General features: G+C 43.2%; 2 protein-coding genes across 4 annotated transcripts in view; one reads left to right on the top strand and one right to left on the bottom strand.

The window, feature by feature from the left end:
* Nucleotides 1–3,759, bottom strand: part of DTYMK (deoxythymidylate kinase) — a 46,678-nt gene extending 42,919 nt beyond the window's left edge. Inside the window, exons 1-2 of one of the 2 annotated variants that reach the window (XM_069975317.1) lie at nucleotides 3,749–3,759; nucleotides 3,046–3,189 (exon numbers count right to left, since the gene is read on the bottom strand). In XM_069975317.1, coding sequence (XP_069831418.1) covers nucleotides 3,046–3,175 — 130 coding nt within the window. In that variant the 5' untranslated portion in view covers nucleotides 3,176–3,189; nucleotides 3,749–3,759. The other variant, XM_069975316.1, reaches the window with a different exon arrangement.
* On the top strand, nucleotides 3,382–10,281 carry ING5 (inhibitor of growth family member 5). Of its 2 annotated transcripts, none has more exons than XM_069975313.1 (8): nucleotides 3,382–3,636; nucleotides 4,889–4,960; nucleotides 5,887–6,053; nucleotides 6,288–6,399; nucleotides 6,514–6,601; nucleotides 6,753–6,888; nucleotides 8,089–8,150; nucleotides 10,201–10,281. In XM_069975313.1, the coding sequence occupies exons 1-8, from the start codon at nucleotides 3,600–3,602 to the stop codon at nucleotides 10,235–10,237; spliced, it is 711 nt and encodes a 236-aa protein (XP_069831414.1). In that variant the 5' UTR covers nucleotides 3,382–3,599; the 3' UTR covers nucleotides 10,238–10,281. The 2 variants fall into 2 exon arrangements, with proteins under 2 accessions (XP_069831414.1, XP_069831416.1); XM_069975315.1 differs by lacking the exon at nucleotides 3,382–3,636 and adding an exon at nucleotides 3,824–3,902.
* The last annotated feature ends 2,768 nt before the right edge of the window (nucleotides 10,282–13,049 follow it).

Here is a 13,049-nt window from a genome sequence, read left to right as displayed (position 1 = left end):
TTTAAGTGTTTTTATGTTTTGTGTCTGTACTCTAATAAACATTTTTTATACATTATTTCGGGTGTGCTGATTCAGTACTTTTCTTTTTTCTTTCTTGATACTTTAGGATCCAGATCTGTAGTGAGAGTATAGAGTGGTACAGTTGTGCTGACCGAGTTGCGTGCTGAGAGATATACCAAAACAGTAGGGCCCTTAGAGGACTTTAGAACCACACAAGATCCTCCAAGTAGTGTAGCGCAGATATATATAAACAGATAGGGTAGTCAGTGGTAAGCCTTCATGTTACTGTCTGCCAATGGATATGACTCCCGGACCAGATAATGGTACAAAATGCCAAAGCAAATTTATTTAAAATAGCGACAAGTTTCGGAACTCTAGTCTATCAGTGCCTTTCTCAAGCCTTCTTGAGGCTGTAGAGAGCGTTCTGGCTTGTGTCCTTTCTCTACAGAGTCTAGCGGCAAAAGACACTACAGTTGCTCTACCCATGTGACTTCCTTCCTACAGCCCCTGTAAGGTGTGCTGAGAATGGGTTAAAAGAGCGTATGTGTGAAGTAAAGAGATTATAGGATAGAAGAAGAAGAAGAAAGTACTCTCATTGGCGTACAGATCCATGTGACATACAATAAAATAACCCCTTTAGTACTACAGCTGTGCAATAACTGAGCATGAACACTTGCAGTAACGACATCTTGTGGCGAAACTCTGGTACTACATCACCACTTACACTCAAAGTACAGGCTTTTAAGAAGGGTGTAACCAATAGCGACACCACACAGATGCCAAGGAAACAGGCAATGAGCACCATACTGTTCCCTAAACTGCTGCACCGCCCATAGTGCAGTTACATCTCGCCATCCCGAGAGACACTTACGTTACCTGGTCACATGTTTAGACCCTCTGAAGGCCATTTGTCAAAAAAAAAATTCAGACATTAAAAGGGGAGCTCCAGCAAAACTCTTTTTTTCAAATCAATTGGAGTCAGAAAAGTTACAGATTCTTAATTTACTTCTATTTAAAAATCTCAATTCTTTCAGTACTTATCAGATACTGTATGCCCTGCAGGAAGTGGTGTATTCTTTACGGTCTGACCTGATGCTCTCTGCTGCCACCCCTGTCCAAAGCAGGAAAGGTTTTTTATGGGGATTTTTTACTGCACTGGACAGTTCCTGTTAGGGAAAGAGGTGACAGCAAAGAGCACCGGGTCAGACTGCAAAGAACACACCACTTCCTGCAGGAAATACAGCAGCTGATAAGTATTGGAAGGCTTAAGATTTTTTTAAATAGAAGTAAATTAAAGGTATTCCCATGTTTTTAAAGACTTTTTTCCCACTGGAGTTCCACTTTAAAGGCCCCTTTACATGGGAAGATCAAAATGAGTTTTTCTATAAACACTCATTTGGTCGATAATCGGCTTTTGTAAAAGTGACAAGTCAGCTGATAAGCTGGAAAACGCATCTTTTGTGCGGCGCTACAGCCTATGAATCTCCCTGTGTAAAATTGTGTGGATGATATCAGCATATTTAAATGGCCATACAAACTATGCAGATATCATTTGTGTGGCCTAGAGGCACGATTAATGGTGCCTTGTAAAGGCACTGCAAAGAAGTGCCAATCAGCGTGATGCAGTCACGGACTGTCGAAAATTGCTCAGCTAAACAGGACCCTTACCCCTGTTAGACAGCCATGTTTTCCACAGGATACATCACCCATACAGCCCCCTCTCTAAAGAAGACAATTCACAAGCATAGACTGTATAGGTCAGGTCTCTCCTTCCTTCCTGTCCCTAGCAGTGTTCATCCTCTTTGATTTGTCTGCTTCTTTAGGTTACGTTCCCACATTTGCTGTCAACAATTTGGCCAAAACTACTGATTTTGAGCCGCATTTGTGATAGATGTGAGAATGAGACCTTACTGTTCTGCAGGTTGCATTTCATACCTGCAAAGCAAGGTAAATGCAATGTATTCTGATCCTATGTCCAAGAACTCAGGCTGCTTTGCCTGTTTTAACTGGTCCAAGAGCTTGTTATTCCTGATGCACAAGTCTTCTCTTTACTGCCAAAGCCGCCGCCTCCTCCTCCATGTCCATTGCCTTGCTCTTGGGTGTCATGTGTATTCAAGGACATTGTGCTGTAGAATTCCCCGGCCCCTTGAGGGAAGGAGAGCTGCAGAATATCAGCACTGTCTGCTCCCGGACCCCCTGCTGAAATCTGAGGAGTCTCCAGATATGGACAGTGATGCAAGATCCCCACTACTCCCAACACTCCGCTGCAGACCACCTGATAGCCTCGCTACAGTCACCCAGGTATTAATTTATTTTAATATGCTAGTGAGGGCAGTGGTATTGTTCATGGATTAGAGTTTGGAGTTGTTACCATTCCACAAGCAGTATCCGAGTTATTTACAGGTCAGGTGATGTGAGATGCATGGATCTTTGTTCATTTATTCTCATCATTACTATTTACTAGTAATTGTGACTATTTATATTGAGCTGCCCCCCGATATAGTAGTAGTGTTCACCTAGCCACGCTTTAAATTCAGGATAGGCTACCACCACCAGCTGTTTGCCAGAGCTGCGGCCCCTGCATTCAGAGCTGGCAGCAGACATCTTTGTACATTGTGTAGTTTAGCTCAGCTGCAGTAACCCAGCCTGGCCACTATATAACGCATGGCGCTGTCTGCTTCCAGGCCTGTTTTCCTTTAAGAGGACACAGCGGCTGGAGGGCTCAGACCCCCACTGACCAGTTATTAGCAAGATGGTCCCATGGTATGGAGTTACGTAATCTATTGCAAACAGAAAACCATGAAAGGGTAGCAAAAAAAACAGTGCAACCCCTTCCTTAAAGGGCATGTATCAGAAGCCCCCTTTAAAGGGGTTATCCAGCGCTACAAAAACATGGCCATTTCCCCCCTCTGTTCCACTGAAGTAAATGGAGCTTAATTGCAAACTGCACCTGAACTGCAGACAACAGTAGGGGGAAAAGTGGCCATGTTTTTGTAGTGCTGGATAACCCCTTTAAGAACCTGACCAAGACTCTCTCGCTCTCACCTGGAAAGCGCATGGCCTCCGCCTGGTAACCTTTGTCTTTCAGCGCGTCCACCAGTCTCCGGGCCTGGGTGCTCTTACCAGCCCTGTCTGCACCTTCCAGCACTATCAGAGCGCCCCGACGTCCGGCCATCTTCAGCCACAGCCCTATGAGACCGCGGGAAACATAAATCAAAACTAGCGCGCCCAGCCGCAGCCAATCACAGCCCTCCGTAAAAGGCGCGCTCCAATGATCCGGCGGCGTACACTGCTCCGCTACCACAGCTCTAGCTTTACCACACGAGATAACCCCAGAGCGCGATAAGATTTCCACCAATAGGAAAAGCGCACGGCTCAGGCAACGGACCAATCACCAAGGAGAGCGGCTCACACTGTAGGCGGAGCCAAAAGGCAGAAACCCCGCCGCCTTGCATAGACCGCGGGCTGTCCTGCCTAATGAATATTAATCAAGCAGACATCCAACCCGCCGCGCCGGAAACGCACTGCTCATGAATAATCCAGCGAGGCGCTGAGCGGGATTGAAGATCTGAGGAAGGAAACGCTCGCACTTTGCGAACATGGCAACTGCGATGTACCTCGAACACTACCTGGACAGTGAGTGCGGGCGCGGGAGGGCTGAACGAGCGGGGTAGACGGAGGTGTTATTGCGTGTCACGGGGGAGGTTAGAATAGGATTCTACCGAGCGTGTTATTAAAACTGCGTCACCACTTTGCGGGCGCGCTCTTTGCACATGCACAGTTGTACGTGATGACGTACGAGTTACGTAACGGGTTTGAACAAGGAAAACTTAATTGAAAAAAGAGCAATTTTTGTTGCTCCTTATATCGTCTGCCACATCAAAATAGGAAAACTGTGCAATGTAAACAGCTGGTTATATAAGTGTATACCTTGGTGACAGCCTGTGGCTGCTACCGTGTCTCAGGATACTTGGGAGAGATTTATTGCTTTGTCTTATAGTAAGATTGTCTTTCTTGCACATAGTAACCAATCACAACTCTGCTTTCATGTTACTAGAGCAGTATGACAAATAAAAGGTGAGCTGTAACTGGTTGTTTTGAGTGATAAAGAGAATCCTTCTATAAGACCTCTTGGTAAAGTTCCCCTTTTGTCTCTATTTAGGACTGGGTGATAGGACCCACTAATATAATATCTGTAGATGCCCGAAGTGCCAGGCACATGGCATCTAACCACCTAGGTGCCCGAGATGCCATTACCACAGCATCTAGGTGGCTAAAGGGAGTGTCCCACAGTATATACCATAAGATATGCTTGGGGACTGACCTCCAGGCCCCCAGCCAGTTACCAGAGAGTGCATGTCTGTTGACTATGGGGTGGTGCCAATGTTTCCATGCTTGGATTGGCATAGGTCCAATAAATTTAATGACCCTAATGTAGTCAGTTATGGTGTGTTTACACAGAGAGATTTATCTGACAGATTTTTGAAACCAAAGCCAGGAACAGACTATATTCAAGGAACAGATCATAAAGTAAAGACTGAGATTTCTCCTCCCTGTGTAATTGCACCATTCGTGGCTACTATCAGGTTACTTTTCAAGCATTTACAAGCCTTGTGTATCCTTGGAAAATTAACCAAATGTAGTCACTAGTACGGAAGTTTTCCGCTTATTAGCCACTCTGGCCAGGAAGCCATCTTTGACCAGGTTGGGAATACCATATTGACTGACACTCAGAAATAAGACATTTTTTTTTCTCACTTCTTCTAAATTCTCAATGTCCATAAGGCACATTTTATTTTATATTTCTGTATATTTTCAATATGTGTGTGTTTGTATAATATATATGTGATATTGAAAACAAAATCTGAGTATTTTTTTTCCTTTTCAGGTATAGAAAATTTACCATGCGAACTCCAAAGGAACTTCCAGCTTATGAGTGACCTGGATCAGAGGACAGAAGGTTTGTTCTCCATGTTACGTTATAGGTGTATTGTCACCTTGGATTCTGTGTATACTTCAAAGCTTTATTTTTCATGCACTCCGTGTTAGGCTTTAAGGGCATGTTTCTCTAGGGTAATGTTGGCCTGTCTGACAATGGCATACACTAGTAAGCAATAGTGGCTATACACAGTATAGCCAATAAAGCTGTCCACCATTGGGAGAGGAGGGGAGTCGTTGTGAATGTCAGGAATTACTGAGCAAGCAAACATACCTATTTGGTTTTAATAGTAATGGCTGCATTATAAGACTTACATGTTGCTGCCAGATAGGTCAGTCTAAACCTAGTGACTTAATTTTTCAGGTCACATAGGCACAATAGAGCTTGCTAATTTTTCTCTATTTGACATTTGTGAACTTTGTTGCAAGAAATAATAGGTACACTCTATAGCAATGTACATTATAGGGAATCAATCACTACTCCATTACTTAATTGAGCATTTTTCTGTAAAGCTCTGTCACTGATATCTCACTTTCTGCACATAGAGAGGACTCGCAGCAAGTGCAGTGAAGATACTCTGCCTCCTCTGTCGCTGCAAAGTTAGAGGCATCATGAGAAATTTAGGTTTTATTCGGAGAGCCATGTCAGAGGGGAAAATAAATAATAATTAAGAGACAACCAGTAAATGGCTCATCGGCTAAAACAGGTTTACACAAGAGCCTCTGCATTCTGTAATGGCCTATGCCACAGTATATATGCACAAAACAAAATTGTGGAGTGCTTCTTTAATCCTTGCAAAAACATAAACTGCTGCACTGATGAATCTTACTATAATTTACTTAGTCATGATGGGCAGGTGACGTTTCCCCCCCCCCCCCCAATAGAGGCATGTAGATCCATCTATATTATGTTCTATTTAGTTTTTTTTTTGTTTAACATATTTACAGATAAAAAGAAAGAGATTGATACATTGGCCAGTGACTATATTGCCAAGGTTCGGGACATGACCCCAGAACAGAGAGTACAGCATCTACAGCTTATCCAGAATGCCTACAGCAAGTGCAAGGAATACAGTGATGACAAAGTGCAGTTAGCCATGCAGACTTATGAAATGGTAAGAGAAGGGAAAAGTTTCTTTAGTTTTATGGAAGTCAATCCTGAGGGTGTAAGTGCTAATGTGACAGAATCAATTACGTGTGTAGAGTTGATATGCCAAAGCTGGCCTTCATAGGGCTATGAAAATTCAGGTGGTTTCTTGCAAACATCAGTGTGTACATATGCCGTATGCAGGTCAATGATATATGTAGCCCTGGAATTAAAAAGCAATGCATGTGTTTTGGCATTAAAGGTGGATAAGCACATCAGACGCCTAGATGCTGATTTAGCACGATTTGAAGCTGACCTCAAGGAAAAGTTAGAAGGCACAGAGTTTGACAGTCCATCTGGACGTGGTATAAAAAGTGAGTCTTCCATTTCTGTTAGCTGTGACTGGTAGCTTATGTGCATAAATAACAGCATCTACATTTATTACAATTATTTTTCAGTATATGATATATATTTTTCCTGTTTGACAGAGAATCGTGGTCAGAAGGATAAGCGTGGATCTAGAGGCCGCCGCGTATCAGAAGAAGATACTGTAAAGAAAAAGAAGTTAAAAGGAGGGTAAGCCATTGTTATGAAATGTAGGACACACTGCTCTATCTGGTAAACTGAAGTGTGCTCTGCAGGAGTGTTCATTACAGTGCTCTTGTGACTGTTACATAACATCTTCTTTATGGACATTGTGACTTAACTGTTATGTTTTATCCAACAGGCCAGTTTTTTCAGATGCTGTCCTATCTGTGCATCCTTCAGATGTCTTGGATATGCCTGTAGACCCTAATGAACCCACATACTGCCTGTGTCACCAGGTGTCCTATGGGGAAATGATTGGCTGTGATAATCCAGATGTAAGGCTTTTACATATTATTATACTATTTCTAGTAGATAAAGTGCAGTAGTGTTTTATTGTTTTTGCCTACACTGCAAAACGTAACCATACATTACATGTGTCATTACTGGCTGGGGTGTGAATGTTCCTGATCTGGATGATAATGCAAAAATAAAACAATAATGACAGTCAGTTAATTTATACCCTGATCTAAGTGTAGGTCTGGGTCTGTTATTGGGGTACACCTTTTTATTTGGCACAACCCACTACTTAATCCAGCAGTGACTACACAATTTTGGTACATCAGATTGTGTTCTAAAAGAGACTCAATTAGTATGTTATTAGTATTAGTAGGTTTATACTGTCATATTTAAGGGTAGCATAGACTAGTGACAGAGAGGTTAAACAAAATGATGTATCACCTTTGATGCAGCTTATTCGGAAATATCTTACTGAATAAGGCTGGGTTCATGCTGCAATTTTACAGTCTGTTTAACGTATCCGGTTTATGGAAAATAAAAATGGGTGCAATTGTGTGCATCTGTTTTGGATGCATTTTTCTATTGTCTTTTCTTATTGAAAAAAATGGATTGAAACTAATCCATATTGTTTTTATTAGCGTACACTAAAAAATAAATTTTTCTGTGTTTTTAAAAGTAACCATCTAAAATCGGATCCATTACAAAGACTGCAAAAACAGTGTGAACCCAGCCAAACGTGGGCAATAGTCTTCTCCATTATGTGCGTGAGCTCAGTAGTTCTGGATATTCATAAGCAGCAGCAGACTCTGCCCACCATTTGCTGTTTGGCAGTTGTTTATCCATGCTGTGTACAGGCAGACAGCTGTTGATCAGCAGCTGAAGGGTGGAAGGAGGGGCTGCACAAATCCTAGTTTCTTGTTTATAAGGGGAGCAGCTGAACAGAATGATGTAAGTAACATTGTTCTGTTTAGCATTTCTGTCACTAGTTTATGCTGCCATCATATAAGGCACCATAAACCTAGTGACAGATTCCCTTTTAACAAATATTTGATCAGTGTCTAATACAATGTTTGGCTATAAGTGGTAGTAATCTTTTACGTTTAGCAAAAATCACTTGTGTATGGCTTTTAAATTAAGCTATGTTCCCACAGTTGCAAATAATAATTTATATTACATTGTGAAGAGAAAGTGTCTGTAAAATTTGGGCAGTAATCTCACAAATTCATTTGTTTTTTTAGTGTCCAATTGAATGGTTCCATTTTGCCTGTGTAGATCTCACCACTAAACCAAAAGGAAAATGGTAAGTAAAACATGCTTGTTGCTGAAAGAGCACTGAGTCACAACTTCATTCAAAACAAAAGTAGTCAGGGTGCTGTTCTAGAGATCTCCGGTGGGGTCTAGAAGTTGGGAGGAAAGTGGGGAAACCCATTAAGACAATTTAAAATATTTTTTTCAGAAATCAATAGTACAAACTATTTTTAAGCAACTCTGTAATAGGCTTTATTAGACAAAAAGGCCTCTTTTTGTACTCCCAAGTGAGCAGGAAGAGGAGACAAACAGCCCAGCAACTTGAAGACTGGGATGACAAAACGCTGGATAGAGAGGTCAGACTACTCAGTGCTGGTCTGGGAACTTGGTAGGATAAGATTGCAGGATGAAGTGCTGTGTAGGGCTGCCTTTTCTTCTCTCCATGCTCATTCATCACCCATGGCCCTCCCCCCCCCCCCCCCCTCCATAGACCATAACAGCTTTCTGAGTACAGAAGGAATCTTTTGCTTAATAGAACCTAAAGAGTTTCTTAAAATCGCTTGTACTATTGATATTTATTGATATCTGCAAATTGACATTTAAATGAGTTACACTTTAAAGCTTCTGGTACCTCACAACATGTTGACGTGGTTTCTTTTTTAATTGGAATCCATTTTTGTCATTCAAACCAAAGGCCCTATGGTTGGAGAACTCTGAGCTCTATGCAGAATGTTTAGAGCTCTGCTATTCTGTTTTAGCCTTTAAAGGGGTATTCCCCCCAAAATTATTTTTGCATTAATACGCTGCCCACCTGTAGCTTTCCATCTTTCCAATATAAAGTTATTATGGATTCTGCACAGTTTTGCTGTTATCCAGCTGCATTCACCCCCACGGATTGCAGAGAATCATCAGACCTCAGTCCACACCGACACGCTCCCTGCTCCTGGCCCCCACCCTCCGAGACGGCATCACGTGTCCTCAGTCCCAGCACAGTGAAGTGACTGAGAACACTGATGGGGTGGCTGCTGTTACAGAGGGAGACAGTGATCAGTGCAGCTGTGACTGTCTCCCTCTCTAACAGCAGCCGCCTGGTCACCCCCAGCCCAGAGCTCACCCCATGTGTCCAGAGCCTCCCAGCAGCACTCACCCGCAGCACACAGCTCCCCGCCCCACAACCAACCGCCCCCCCCCCCCATCACCTGTGGCATCCCTCACTCACCCGCAGCATAGCCTCCGCACTCACACCCCCCCCCCCCCCCCGCACGCGGCAAGTCCCCCCGCCCCCGAGATCACCCGCCACAAGCTCCGCCCCTCGCAATCGCCGCGTCCTGCCAACTCAGCTCTGCTACGCCGTCACCGCCAACTCAGCTCTGCTACGCCGTCACCGCCAACTCAGCTCTGCTACGCCGTCACCGCCAACTCAGCTCTGCTACGCCGTCACCGCCAACTCAGCTCTGCTACGCCATCACCGCCACTTCAGCTCTGCTACGCCGCCCCCCCAACGCAGCTCTGCTACGCCGTCACCGCCAACGCAGCTCTGCTACACTGTCATCATCTCCTTCATTGTCTCAGCTCTGCTACATCGCCATCATCAGGCAGAAGCATTGCATGATGGGAAATGTAGTTTCCTATCTTGGATATAGATCGGCTTTTAGAAAAACTTGTAACTCAGGAACAGAAGCCGCTAGAAAGACAGGAGACGGCTCAAAATACTCAGGGGGACTTGGTGAGTAAGACCAGCTAGGTTTGGGAGCATTTCATTTTTTTAGCTCTTGGGGGGAATACCCCTATAATGGGGCTCACAGGCCTTTACAGCTTAGTTTTCTCACATGTCATGCAATAGAAAAAGGTGGAAGCTGCCAGCAGGCTCTTGCTCAATAAACATTATCCTTACTATCCCATTGTGTATTAATCTCTACAAGATCTGTTTAACACATTTCTGTAACTGAAAATCTATTCCATTCATGTGGATAAGGTTGTGCATAGATTATTGCTATCCCAGTTCCGGGGATTGTAACAGATCTGCTGCATTTTAATATACCCACTGCCACCACCACCTGTACTACCCTTTTACTTAATAATTGTATATGGTTTTTCTTTAGGTTCTGTCCACGCTGCACTCAGGAGCGCAAGAAATGATCACCATACCACAACTTTTATTAGATTCATCCTTATTACTTCCACCTACGTTTCTGTGCGTCATGCCTGCCCTTTTTTGTTGCTATTGGACGGCTTCCTAAAGATCTAAAGTGGAAGCAGCAGATTGTCTTACCAAATCTACAACCCTCTTCCTAGGGAGAGTATTGTTGCACTTTTGGAATGGTACTGCTAGAATTTTTTTTTTTTTCTTTTTTTAGTTAATTTTTTTATTTTTTTTGTTTCACAGTACTATCTTTTATCTTTTTGTGCTACTAAAAGGGAGAGAAGTGAGCATGTCTTACTCCATGTTTAGTGCTTAACCATACCATGAAGTCAATGTATGGTTAATGACCTATTTGCACATATGTGCCAGTAGAAAATCGAAATGTTAGTGGTATAAGATAGCAACCAGTCAGAGCTGTGTTTTTATTTTACCAAAACAGCTTAAAAGGGTAGTGCGGCGCTAAGACATTATTTACAAAATAACACACATTACAAAGTTATACAACTTTGTAATCTATGTTATGTATGTGAATGGCCCACTTCCCGTGTTCCCAACCCCCGCCCGTGTACCTAGAAGTGTAGTGCAGTATACATACCTGATCCGTGTCGACCGACCCCGTCTGTAATCTTGTCAAAGACGTCATCTTCGGGAGGCCGGCCGACCCGCTCCTGCCGTCCCTCATGCCGGCCCCCCTCTGCCGCGTCATAAATGGGCTCAGCCGCGATTGGCTGAGCATAACTCTGCTCAGCCAATCGCGGCTGAGCACAGGGGGGCCGGCATGAGGGGCGGCAGGAGCGGGTCGGCCGGCCTCCCGAAGATGACGACTTTGACAAGATTACAGACTGGGTCGGTCAACACGGATCAGGTATGTATACTGCACTACACTTCCGGGTACACAGGCGGGTGTCGGGAACACGGGAAGGGGGCCATTCGCATACATTACAAAGTTGTATAACTTTGTAATGTGTGTTATTTTGTGAATAATTTCTTAGCGCCGCACCACCCCTTTAAGAAATGGGAGCTGAGCTGTCATTGGTTGCTATGAGCAAAGACCGTTTTTTCTTTTAGACTATAAAAGTGCTTATTGTATACCTACATATATACACACAGTAAGATTCTGGTTTGGTGTACTCTGTATATGACGTTAAGTGCCTATAGAAAATTAAGACTCATGCACACACCTGTATTCTAGCCATGGCTCTGTGCATGACGACTTGGTAAATAGAAGTATAATTTTATTTCTTTTTTTCAGGCTGTGTATATGCCTATGTGAATTTTGGTTTACTTGGCAAACAAAGTGCATATGAAAGCAGAAACTGGATTTTTACATGAAAAAAAATTCTTCATAAAATATTGTCCCTTAAAAAGGCATTCTTCGCCTATTCCACATTTGACTCATATGCAGGGCTGCAGTGTTTAGTTAAATTGACAATGTACACTTCGACCAGACGATATGTAGGAATTGATGACATTATAAGGGGTTATCCAGGCTTAAAAACATGTCCGCTTTCTTCCAGAAACAGCAGCACTCTTTTCCTCGGTGCGGTTTTGCAGCTCTGTTCCATTGAAGTGAAAAGAGCTGAATTGTAATACCACACACAACATGGGCACAGGGGTGGTGCTGTTTTTGCAATAAAGTAGCTTGTTGGCACTAGGCACCTCCATAGTTCAGAAGGTTGCCAGAGACACGTCTTCTGCATACAGAATGACTAGAGCTAGAGGCAGACTACTCTTTACATTGCTGTACAGTGCTAAGAGATGAGTGAACCTCAAGATTGTTTTGGCTTGTCTGAACCCAAACTCTGTGCATTTGATTACTGGTCCCTGAAGGAATTAAAATGCAACCCTAGGGCGTTTTGGTAAACATGGATACAGCCTATGGCCTTGGGGGTAATCAAATACCAAGAGTTTTGGGTTCGGATGAACAAGTGAGGTACAGCTTTTCAGCTATACAGCTTTTCATACATAGAAAAGATTACGGGGCAAGGTATTGGAGCTATTACTTTTAACCTATAATGATGCTGTATTATTGTTGTGTGCAACTGGCTGTGGTACACAATAATATTGTGGCTTATTTATTGACCACACTCAATATACCTGTATAAATCCAGCCTACTCCAGGAATCTGAAATAATTGAGCACCATTTGGACACCATTAATACCAGAATTAAGGAATTATACTGTGTGTATATTAATGTATGTAGTAATGTGCAAAAGGAAGGATGCCTCATGCTTATTACATCACCTTTAATCTCTATACATTGATTGAATGAAAATATGTTACTGGTGTCCTTGCTGGTTTACATAACTTTTACACCAACCACTGTAAACCAGTGTTACCAGAAAAGTACATATTATGGGAGATTTATTAAGAGAATTACTCCAAGATGAAAAGTTATCCTCTGCCCACAGGATAGGGATAGCTAGCTGATCATAGTGGGGTCTAACCACTGGGATCCCTACCAATTTTCAAGAACTATGGTTCCCCTGAATGAAAAGAGTTGCAGTGCACATGGTGCCAGTGCACCATTTGTTCCCTATGGTGCTTCTAAATGTTACTGAAATCTGAACTCCTCACATAGACCTTTATCAAGACTGGCCCCCTTTTTCCCGCAAGAATTTACGAAGAGGCGCACACCGTTGGATCCTGTGCCCACATTGCACAAATTTCTACAACTGCTCAGAGTTTTTTTTCAGGTATAAACCTTAATAAATCAGAAGCCGGAGGAGGCCATGCTTCCTCCCTGCTTTGCTGCACCCCCCGCCCACCCATAAGGCGAGCAGGGGATACAGCTGGCGTACGCCATG

This window comes from Dendropsophus ebraccatus, chromosome 6, assembly GCF_027789765.1.
Source record: "Dendropsophus ebraccatus isolate aDenEbr1 chromosome 6, aDenEbr1.pat, whole genome shotgun sequence".
Taxonomy (NCBI): Eukaryota; Metazoa; Chordata; class Amphibia; order Anura; family Hylidae; genus Dendropsophus; species Dendropsophus ebraccatus.
This window is presented reverse-complemented; position numbering and strand designations above follow the sequence as displayed.